General features: G+C 28.8%; 2 protein-coding genes across 2 annotated transcripts in view; both read right to left on the bottom strand.

Moving 5' to 3' along the window:
- Positions 1-12,205, bottom strand: part of LOC142337902 (uncharacterized) — a 519,657-nt gene that overhangs the window by 59,785 nt on the left and 447,667 nt on the right. Inside the window, exons 2-3 of the mRNA XM_075387534.1 lie at positions 2,502-2,592; positions 1,916-2,094 (exon numbers count right to left, since the gene is read on the bottom strand). Coding sequence (XP_075243649.1) covers positions 1,916-2,094; positions 2,502-2,535 — 213 coding nt within the window. The 5' untranslated portion in view covers positions 2,536-2,592. The remainder of the gene's footprint in view (positions 1-1,915; positions 2,095-2,501; positions 2,593-12,205) is intronic.
- Positions 1-12,205, bottom strand: part of LOC142337910 (uncharacterized) — a 218,721-nt gene that overhangs the window by 97,584 nt on the left and 108,932 nt on the right. The window lies entirely within an intron of this gene.

The raw sequence follows: 12,205 nt of genomic DNA, 5'->3' as shown, positions 1-12,205 counted from the left end.
TGTTTATAAAGAAAGAACAATACAAATCAAATCTCACTTTTGACAGGTCTATTTGGTTTCCTAAGCAGTTCCAAATTGATATATCTAGTTTCATTTCTCGGACGATTATAAACGTTTTTACTTTTTGAAATGTTTGATATTTTATTAAACAATGGCTTATTAAACTCTGCCACTATCTTTCTCTTAATTTGGTCAACTTGTAGCTTAGTGTTTGCAAAGAAAAGAATACTTCTTCTTCCTCGTTTGTTTTATGAATTAAATTTTTATCTTTTTTGCGGTTTTACGCGTCAAGTTATTGTTTTCCGGCTTTTATACCGCTAGATTTCACGTTTCTGTTATTCTTAGGCATTGGCTTTTTTTCACCTTTTCTTTTTTGTTTCTCCTTATCGCATTATTGACAGTTCACATATTACACTATTGGCATTAATAGTAAGGCACAATTGAACAGGTAAACTTCTTTAGAAGCATAGGTTATGTTTTCAACGGCTTCAACACCCCTTTTGCCAAGACTTTAATTGAATCTTTCACATCTGTCTTTAACTATTGTTTTTACTTGTCTCTTCGGGAGTAAGAATTTTTCTGGATGATGAAAGGTCTCATTTGTTTTTTTTGTGGAGGAAGAGTTGAGCTTTTACTCTGGATTGAAAAGATAGCTGACGGCTTTCATGACTTTGAAAACAAATGTTTTAAAAAACATATTTTAACTTTGTGTTTTTGTTCTTTTTGTCTGTTTGTTGCCTAGTCTGGTTGATCAGAAGTCTGTCTTAAAGAATTGGTGCAATTGTGCAAAATTTAATGTTTTTAAAGAATGCGTTATGAATTAATTGACTTCGGCACGGGTTTTTCGCAAAAAACGTAAACTAAGTTTTGATTTCGGTCTACATTTGACGTTCTTTTGTGGACTTAAGACATACTCTAATTACTCACAGGTCTCAAGCGCTTCTTTTGGACGATTAGTTATTTCTTTTTGTAGCTAATGGCTTTCATGACGTTGAAAATAACTGTTTTCAAAATATACAAAACTATTACATAATTTTGACCTTTCTTCTTTTTTGTCTACTTGTTACAAATTGTCATTAATGAGAGGTCGGATACCACATTATTGACGTTGAGGATACTTTGAGGGGCAAAATATGAATTAACGGCTCCTACAGCCTTTTCTCGCAAGTTTTAATTGAGTTTTTGTTTGTTGTCTCTATTTGTTGTTCTTTTTGTAACCGCATAAAAAATTGAATGTTAACAGGTCTTGATGCCCCCTATAGAGACGTTTGTGATAATAAATATGTTGGATGTTTTCGATTGCTATCTAATGGTTTTGCATCACTATAAGATTAATTGTTTTGAAAAATCAAAGCCAAGTTTTTTAACTTTGCTGTTTTTTGTTCTTTTTTGTCTAAATGTTAGCGAGCCGTACTATGGAGTGGTCCATTTTTTTCTATTGAAGTACAAGTTATTTTGTTTAGTTTCACTTTTATCTGACGCTATTTTAACCGTAATAATAAATTTAAAAAATGGACATAAAGTTTAGGATGTTATAAATGTTTGGTGTTATTGATGTTTGATTTTGTTGTTCGTCTTGACTTGCTTTCTAACATAATGGCTGATCTTATCAATCTAACGGCATTTTTTACTTCGCTGAGTTATTTGCATTGGAGGCGATCTTTTTGTTCATACACTTATTTTGAAAAATACTTGAATTTTGGGGGGTTTTCTATCTGTTCCTGATTTGGTAGACATTTATGCCAAAAATGTGGATGAGCGGTGTCGTAACTTTATGTGCGAACGCACATTAATGAGCCCCGTTGTTAGATTATAAAATTGATAATTACAGGCGGTCATATGAAGTCGCATATACGTCAGACCGGGCTACGTTGTATAGACAAAACCGAGCTCAACTCTCGAAGAAAACACTCACCTTGACATAAGGTGATCCTTTCTTCTCATGGACAGGGAGATTGTCATTCTCTGGTCTGAGTAAGTCCTGTATCTTCTCATTGTATATCTCAAAGTAGGACAGTTTAATGCACAATTCTGTCTTCTCAGTAGCCTCATTCACACTCTCGAACAGAGCATCTACCATACGCGGAATCACACCTACAACAATTGGAGATTACGAATTGAAACAGAAATTTAGGGAGACAATAGAAGTGAAATTTGGGCAGTCAAAAAAAAATGTCCTATCCATTGGGCTTCTTGGGTCCCCTAGTCTAGGCCTCGACCTATGAAAAGACCATGCTCGACCATAACTTCATATGAAAAGACCCAACCCCCCCCCACCCCCCCCCCCCCCCGATTATTTGGTTCTTAAATATTAAATTTTCATAAATCTTGGCCTAGACTAGGGTCGGTTCTTTGTTGACCTTAAGTATCCCTCGATCTCCCTTTAGTTGTGTTTTATATTCTAATTGCATTCGAATTTTCTCTTATGGATCTTTTATCTAATTGGCTAAGGAGTAATTGAAAAAAATGATGAGAATACTGTGAGAATTTTTCATATCTACCTTTGTTCTCGGCGCTATTAAGTGCCCCCTCCATTGTGAAAGTCTTTCCAGAGGCTGTTTGTCCATACGCGAACACAGTCGCGTTGTAACCTGTAAAAAACTAGTATGTATACTTTCAGAAGTAAAACAAGAAGCGAAATTTAGCGCGCTTTCTGGTTTACCTGTTCGTGATTACACCTTTTAGAGATGTAAAACAAATGAATTATGTAAATTTAGGTTTTATCGGATACTGGCGATGTTTACGCCTCAGCTTAATGAGTATGAAACGGCCATCCTCAACCCAAAATGTCCTCGACCCAAAACGGGTATGAAAAGAACATGCTCGACCCAAAACGTGCTTGACCCAAATTGGGTATGAAAAGCCCTTGTTCGATCCGAAACGGGTTTGAAAGCCTATGCTAGACACAAAAAGGACTTTTAGGTGGACTGCAGATGTTATCTGTATTTTCGTACATATAGAATCGCTGCTCATATTGACGATTTGTTGACTAATCAATATTCAATCAAAAAGCGAGGTTGATCAAATTTCTCTTTTTTCAGACTTGCATATTAGTAGTAGTAGCTGAGCAGAGCTGGGGGGGGGGGGTAAAAGGATGTACCTATGTATTAACATTAGGTATAGCCTATTTTCGTCCAATTTCCAAAGATGTACCTAAAAAGAGAGTGAGAACAATAGACCTGTCATCTTATCGTAATTACCCAGGGGTAATTATCTTAATTACCCCAGGGAAATGCATCCGCTCTAATGCACTTCAGCTAATCTTATCTACTAAATAAACTATATCAGCAGAACTTTTACTTTCAAACTTTTCATTTACGCATAAATTTTTTCATATATTCAATTTTTTTAAATTTTCGAATATTAATGACGTTTTGTTTTCAATAGTGTCAAATTATCGGAAGTTTTTCAAAAAACTTCTCGAAAGATTTTTTTGAAAATGTCAATTTTTTTTCAATTGTTTTTACTCATGATGTGAAAGCATGCAAGAAACCGATTTTTTGGCATTTTCTTTTGGTAGTTTCTGTTTTTTTTTCTCGGTAGTTTCAGTTTCAAAAACCAAAAACCGTTAAAAAAAATCAAATAAGGTTGTTCTAATAATCGATTAAAAATTTTTTAACACAGATTTCAATGAAAAATACTAAAGCACAGAAAACCATCACTGAATTTTTTTTTTGTTTTTTCATAGTTTCAGATTCTGAAACCTCAAACTAAAATTTTTTTGGTCGAAAATATATGCTACAGTATAACTTCAGAGGGTATTTTTCGAAGTGGAGTTCATTGGTGGTAACTTCACGGTCAATTATAGATTATGGGTTTGGGTTTTTTGAAGTTTTAGTTTCTCAAACCTCAAACTACAAAACAATTTCTTTGAGAATGATATGCTATATCAACTCTCCATATGTTGTTTTTAAACAAAGCATTTGATGGCAATTTTTTAACCCTAAGAAGTTACACTTTTTGGTTTTTCCGAAGTTTCAGCTTCTGAAACCTGAAACCTCAAACTATTTTTTTTTTTGGAATTGTGTGTGACAGTACATCTTTATAGCGTATTTTTTAAAGCAGAATCCAATGGATATAGTTCAAAAGTCGTGAAAAGAGGACAAGTTTGTATTTTTTGAAGTTTTAGATTCTGAAACCTGAAACCAAAAAAATTTTTGGTAAAAAATATTTAGTTCTTTTTAATAAATACCCTATTCTTAAAAAAATGAAAAAAAACCCATTTCATACCAAAAAATACAACATTTTTCGCAAAAAATACCCAATTCTTGCCAAAAACACTCAATTCATGTCCAAATTCTTGTCCAAAAATAGCCAATCTTTGTCAAAAAATTCCCAATTTTTCCCAAAAAATACCCAATTCTTGGCAAAAAATACCCAAATTTTCCCAAAAAATACCCAATTCTGGCCAAAAAATACCCAATTCTTGGCAAAAAATACCCAATTCATCCCAAAAAACACCCATTTCTTGGCAAAAAATACCAAATTTTTCCCAAAAAATACCCAATTCTTTCCAATTCTTCCCAATTCCTAGCAAAAAAAACCCAATTATTCCCAAAAAATACCCAATTCTGGCCAAAAAATACCCAATTCTGGCCAAAATATACCCAATTCTTGGCAAAAATCCCAATTTTTTCCAAAAAATACCCAATTCTTCCCAAAAAATACCCAATTCTGGCCAAAAAAATACCCAATTCTGACCGAAAAATACCCAATTCTGACCAAAAAATACCCAATTCTTGGCAAAAAATACCCAATTCATCCCAAAAAATACCCAATTCTTGGCAAAAAATACCCAATTTTTCCCGAAAAATACCCAATTCTTCCCAATTCTTCCCAATTCCTAGCAAAAAATACCCAATTCTTCCCAAAAAATACCCAATTTTGGCCAAAAAATACCCAATTCTGGCCAAAATATACCCAATTCTTCCCAAAAAATACCCAATTTTTCCCAAAAAATACCCAATTCTTGGCAAAAATACCCAATTCTTCCCAAAAAATACCCAATTCTTGGCAAAAAATACTCAATTCTGGCCAAAAAATACCCAATTCTTGGCAAAAATACCCAATTTTTTCCAAAAAATACCCAATTCTTCCAAAAAAATACCCAATTCTGGCCAAAAAATACCCAATTCTGACCAAAAAATACCAAAATCTGACCAAAAAATACCCAATTCTTGGCTCAAAATATACAATTATTGTCAAAAACACCCAAATGTTAACAAAAAATATCAAACTGTTGCCAAAAAAAATCAATTCTAGCCCAAAAATGTCTGTTTCTAGTCATAAATTACACAATTCATAGCAAAAATACCCAGTTATTACCAAAATCTACTAAATTTTTCCCAAAAATACCTAATTCCTGCGAAAAAGAACCCAGTTCTTGCAAAAATATCCCAAAACTTGCCACACAAAGAGGCACAAATTTCGCCAAAAATAACCATTTATACAACAAAATAGCGAAATCTTGTCAAAAAATACCCAAATTGTAACCAAAATAACAAAATTTTATCAAATATTTATCTAAAATGTATCAAAACTAGACAATCTTGCCACCATCCGTTTTTCTCTAAGTTCTTATCAACAATCCAATTATTTAGTGACCTTAAAACATCAACTTTTGAGATCATCTTTTGTAAAGACGAATCTTCTCAGGTGATCGATATAGGTTTAATGAGCACAACTTTGTCACGAACTTTTGCTATTGTTCAGAATTAATCGTTAAATGTTTGAGTTAAATCATAGTTATTTAACAATTACGTCCTACTATCTTCTCAATTAAGAACAATTACGTGATCATTTTTTAAGAGGACCACTGACCTCTTTGGAACAAAATTTACTCCAGCTACGTCATATGATTGCTGCAATTAGGGATACCTATGTATTGTATGGGGTCACTGAACTCATGTGAACAAAAAATAATCCTTACTACTTACGATATTATTCCTATTTTATCAAAGCATGCACAGCTCACGTGCTTCAAGTCTTACTCATAGTATTGTAATAATTACCTCACTATTGCGTCAAAGTGATGTCATTTTTTATTGTAGTGCACAAACAAAAATTCAACTCATTGCGCTTATTTTCGTTCTCTTCATCAACTTAGCTATAGTTAGACTTTTTCAATTTTTTTCGGAGACAATTTTAATCTCCTTTTCCTACAAACCTAAGTTTTCAGTTATAAACCTTTCAGTGCAGATTCTTCATCTCTAGGATATCTTCCTATTTCCCATTCCAAGTAAGTCACCTCTGTAATAGAATATGAAAACAGACCAAAAAAAAGAATAATGGGCTTTTATAATCATCGTACTCATTCGCAAATAGCATATTAATTCTTCAGAGAGAAAGTTTTTTTCAATATCTGTATTTTCAATTTTATTAGGAGTTCAACCGTCGTCGCCTAAAAAACGCTGGAATAATGAATATCAAATCTGTGAAATTGAACGAAAATCCTAAGCACACTTCTTCTTCCCCGATTTCAATGATGATGTAGCAATTATAAAGGAGAGGAAGACGTGCTTCGGCTGGTTAGTCGAACCTCCATTCTCCATTCCGAGGCAGCTTCTAGTCTTCATTATTGCAATCGAGAATTTGCCAGAAGTCTCTGTTCCATACAAACAGACAACTGTAGACTTCTACGAGAACCACATCGAAAACAAAACCTTACAAGTCTCAGACAACATGGAACTGAGCAGATCAGTCCGTGCACAAATTTGTGATTATGAGTAGTCCTATAGACCAATGTATGAAAATCAATTAGGATTTTTTGAAGAGGAGAGAGAACTTAAATTTCTCTGGTGTGTGTCTGGCGAGTATGACAATTTGCAGGAGCAGAAACCTGATCGGGATTGTGACGAGTGGGAAAATGGGTCATTGACAGGGAGTATTATCGGAATTATAGAAGAAGAGAACGCACTTGATCCCAATTTAGACAACAAAAAATCTGATCAGGCAGTCCTTTTTGCGTGTTTCTCTACAGAGACTGGACAAGATGCATTGAAAGAAGTACAGGGAGCATTGAGTGTTGAAAATACTTCAATCAAGTCTGGCAGAATCATCTTTGGTCCTGTACTCAATGATTATACAGATTACCAAGGTCATATTTCATCTAATGAAGCAAGTGAAAAAATATCTGAAAAAACTTCCCTCAAATCTGAGCAACCAGCGTCTTGTACACAAAAGACTGTCAAGAGAAGGGCTCCTGCTGTCAATAACCCTGAGAGAGTGGGAAGTAAAAATTCAGATGGTGATAAAAACGAAGACAACATGTGTCCTCCATCGTGCAAATTGAGACGAGCTGCTGAGTTGCATAGTTACTAAAATAACAGGCTGAGAAGTTATTTCTTTGACTGATTATCTGTTTGTATTTCCGGTATAATTTCAGATCCAAAAACTATTATTTCCTGAGGTGACTAATTGACTGTTTAATTTGTAATATTCTCTTTTTACACTCAGAAGAAGCTGAATTTCATGTATGCTTTTGAATTGATACTTTGATAATATAATTTATTTGAGTTTTACAAATGCATTTTCGAAATTAACTTTTATTTAAAGTTCAATTTTGAACTAAAATTTATGTCAAAAAGTGCCTGTTTTTGTAATATCTTTTTTTTCTCAAAAAGGGCGGTTAATGACGAAAAAGGCTTGTTTTCATAAAATGTTTTTTCAAAAACGCGGTTTTTTTGGCTTCTGCAATGAACTCCCGGCAGCTGATACTGGATGATGCAAAGCGATTACAGTGACAATTTTGAAGCAAACTCCAGCTGCAATTCTTCCCATCAGAATATTGCAATAAGCGTGCTGCCTTTGATAATAGATTACCTGGTCATTTAAAAGAATTTTTGGCAGGAATTTTTAGAAATAGATACTCATACAAATCTTTAAGTATAGAATTGTTTTTTTGAAAAAAAGTTGAAAACGTTTTGCATAATTTTTACTGTTTTGAAAAAAATATTCTTTTACTATCCCATTTTTTTCAAAAAAGTCGTTTTTTTACAAAAGGTTTCTCTTCATTTTTGCATTTGTCAGTTTTTTATAAATTTTTTAAGGTGAAGTTTTGAATTGAATCATTTTTTAAATGAAAATCTTTTTTACTAAAATGATTTTTTTATTAAAATTGTTGTGTTTTACACACTGTTTTTAAACAAAGATGTAAATCTTGATGTTTATTTTTTATTTTTTCTTTTTTTTCTGTTTTTTAAATTTTTTATGTAAAAATTTAAATTTAATTAATTTTGTTTTTGAAAAAAAAAGTTTTACTAGAATAATTTTTCTTTCAAAAATGCCGTTTTTACATAAAGTTTTAAACAAAAAATGCAACTTGTGTTGTTTTTTATTTTTCTATTTTTCCTTTTTTCTTTTTTTCAATTTTTTAATGTAAAATATGAAATTTAATTAATTTCCTTTTTGAAAAAACAAGTTTTACTAGAATAATTTTTTTTCAAAAATGCAGTTTTTTACATAAGGTTTTAAACAAAATATGCAACTTGTATTGTTTTTTATTTTTCTATTTTTCCTTTTTTCTGTTTTTCAATTTTTTGAAGTAAAATTTTAATTTTAAATAATTTTTTTTTGAAAAAACAAGTTTTACTAGAATAATTTTTCTCTCAAAAAAGCCGTTTTTTACATAAGATTTTTAACAAAAATGCAAATTGTGTTGTTTTTTTATTTTTCTATTTTTCATTTTTTTCTGCTTTCGAATTTTTTTGTAAAATTTAAATTTTTTTGAACAATCAAATATTACTAGAATAATTTTTTTTTCAAAAATGCCGTTTTTTACATAAGGTTTTTAACAAAAAATGCAACTTGTGTTGTTTTTTATTTTTCTATTTTTCCTTTTTTCTGTTTTTGAATTTTTAATGTAAAATATGAAATTCAATTAGTTTCCTTTTTGAAAAAACAAGTTTTACTAGAATAATTTTTTTTTCAAAAATGTCGTTTTTTACATAAGGTTTTTAACAAAAAATGCAACTTGTGTTGTTTTTTGTTTTTCCTTTTTAATTTTAATTTTAAATAATTTTTTTTGAAAAAACAAGTTTTACTAGAATAATTTTTTTTTCAAAAATGCAGTTTTTTACATAAGGTTTTAAACAAAATATGCAACTTGTGTTGTTTTTTATTTTTCTATTTTTCCTTTTTTCTGTTTTTCAATTTTTTAAAGTAAAATTTTAATTTTAATTAATTTTTTTTTGAAAAAACAAGTTTTACTAGAATAATTTTTCTCTCAAAAAAGCCGTTTTTTACATAAGATTTTTAACAAAAATGCAACTTGTGTTGTTTTTTTATTTTTCTATTTTTCCTTTTTTTCTGCTTTCGAATTTTTTGTAAAATTTATTTTTTTGAACAATCAAATTTTACTAGAATAATTTTTTTTTCAGAAATGCCGTTTTTTACATAAGGTTTTTAACAAAAAATGCAACTTGTGTTGTTTTTTATTTTTCTATTTTTCCTTTTTTCTGCTTTCGAATTTTTTTGTAAATTTAATTTTTTTTGAACAATCAAATTTTACTAGAATAATTTTTTTTTCAGAAATGTCGTTTTTTACATAAGGTTTTTAACAAAAAATGCAACTTGTGTCGTTTTTTGTTTTTCCTTTTTTCTGTTTTTGAATTTTTTAATGTAAAATTTTAATTTTAATTAATTTTTTTTGAAAAAACAAGTTTTACTAGAATAATTTTTCTCTCAAAAAAGCCGTTTTTTACATAAGATTTTTAACAAAAATGCAACTTGTGTTGTTTTTTTATTTTTCTATTTTTCCTTTTTTTCTGCTTTCGAATTTTTTTGTAAAATTTAATTTTTTTGAACAATCAAATTTTACTAGAATAATTTTTTTTTTCAGAAATGTCGTTTTTTACATAAGGTTTTTAACAAAAAATGCAACTTGTGTCGTTTTTTGTTTTTCCTTTTTTCTGTTTTTGAATTTTTTAATGTAAAATTTTAATTTTAAATAATGTTTTTTTGAAAAAACAAGTTTTAGTAGAATAATTTTTCTTTCAAATATGTCGTTTTTTACATAGAGTTTTTACCAAAAAATGCTATTTTTGTTTTTTATTTTTCTATTTTTTCAGTTTTTGAATTTTTTAAAAATTTTTTGTTGAATTATTTTTTTTTTTAAAAAATGTTGTTTTCTAATCATTTTTTTCAAAAATGCTGTTTTTTACATTATGTATTTAGCAAAAAATGTGAATTTTGTTGTTTTTTACTTTTCTGTTTTACCTTTTTTCAGTTTTGGAAGTTTTTTTTGTAAAATTTTTAATTTAACTTTTTTTGAAAAAATATTGTTTTAGTAAAACAATTTTTTTCCAAATGTCCTTTTTCGCATAATATTTTCAATAAAATATGTAAGTTTGATGTTTTTCTTATTCTATTTTTCAATTTTTCAGCTCTTGATGTTTTTTGCAATTTCTTTAGCAAAGCAGAAAATTGTAAAAATCAATGTATTACAATTTTTACAAAAATCATTTATTTAGTACAATTATTTATTACAAATTAATACACATATTAATAAAGTTTGCGGAAATCTATAACAAACCAAGCTTTTGATGACAAGCATATTTCTTTTAATTTTGTTTAATTTCGTCAAGCATATAAAGATCGTTGGGCGCGCAGAGCGCGCCTCGCGGCAGAGCCGCGATCAACGATCTTTTATTTCCCAACAACATCCAGAGATGCACGTTAGGGATGCTTGACGCCAGTAACTGCCACCACGCGACACCGGTACCCCGGGGTTTACTCTGAAGTATGTTTATCATGAGACGCGCCCAACGATCTTTATATGCTTGACGAAATTAAACGAAATTAAAACAAATATGCTTGTCATCAAAAGCTTGATTTGTTATAGATTTCCGCAGACTTTAATAATATGTGTATTAATTTGTAATAAATAATTGTACTAAATAAATGATTTTTGTATAAACTGTAATACATTGATTTTTACAATTTTCTGCTTTGCTAAAGAAATTGCAAAAAACATCAAGAGCTGAAAAATTGAAAAATAGAATAAGAAAAAACATCAAACTTACATATTTTATTGAAAATATTATGCGAAAAAGGACATTTGGAAAAAAATTGTTTTACTAAAACAATATTTTTTCGAAAAAAGTTAAATTAAAAATTTTACAAAAAAAACTTCCAAAACTGAAAAAAGGTAAAACAGAAAACTAAAAAACAACAAAATTCACATTTTTTGTTAAATACATAATGTAAAAAACAGCATTTTTGAAAAAAAATGATTAGAAAACAACATTTTTTAAGAAAAAAAAATAATTCAATAAAAAATTTTTAAAAAACTCAAAAACTGAAAAAATAGAAAAATAAAAAACAAAATAGCATTTTTTGGTAAAAACTCTATGTAAAAACGACATATTTGAAAGAAAAATTATTCTACTAAAACTTGTTTTTTCAAAAAAAAATTATTTAAAATTAAAATTTTACATTAAAAAATTCAAAAACAGAAAAAGGAAAACAAAAAACGACACAAGTTGCATTTTTTGTTAAAAACCTTATGTAAAAAACGACATTTTTGAAAAAAAAATTATTCTAGTAAAACTTGTTTTTTCAAAAAGGAAACTAATTGAATTTCATATTTTACATTAGAAATTCAAAAACAGAAAAAAGGAAAAATAGAAAAATAAAAAACAACACAAGTTGCATTTTTTGTTAAAAACCTTATGTAAAAAACGGCATTTTTGAAAAAAAATTATTCTAGTAAAACTTGATTGTTCAAAAAATTTAAATTTTACAAAAAAATTCGAAAGCAGAAAAAAAAGGAAAATAGAAAAATAAAAAAACAACACAATTTGCATTTTTGTTAAAAATCTTATGTAAAAAACGGCTTTTTTGAGAGAAAAATTATTCTAGTAAAACTTGTTTTTTCAAAAAAAAATTATTTAAAATAAAATTTTACTTTAAAATATTGAAAAAAAACAGAAAAAAGGAAAAATAAAAAACAACACAAGTTGCATATTTTGTTTAAAACCTTATGTAAAAAACTGCATTTTTGAAAAAAAAATTATTCTAGTAAAACTTGTTTTTTCAAAAAGGAAATTAATTAAATTTCATATTTTACATTAAAAAATTGAAAGAAAGAAAAAGGAAAAATAGAAAAAAAACAACACAAGTTGCATTTTTTGTTAGAAACCGTATGTAAAAACGGCATTTTTGAAAGAAAAATTATTCTAGTAAAACTTTGTTTTTTCAAAAACAA

Source organism: Convolutriloba macropyga, chromosome 4 (genome assembly GCF_964194025.1).
Source record: "Convolutriloba macropyga chromosome 4, txConMacr16.3, whole genome shotgun sequence".
Taxonomy (NCBI): Eukaryota; Metazoa; Xenacoelomorpha; order Acoela; family Convolutidae; genus Convolutriloba; species Convolutriloba macropyga.
Note: the sequence above shows the minus strand (reverse complement) of the source record. Positions and strands in the feature narration are given on the sequence as shown.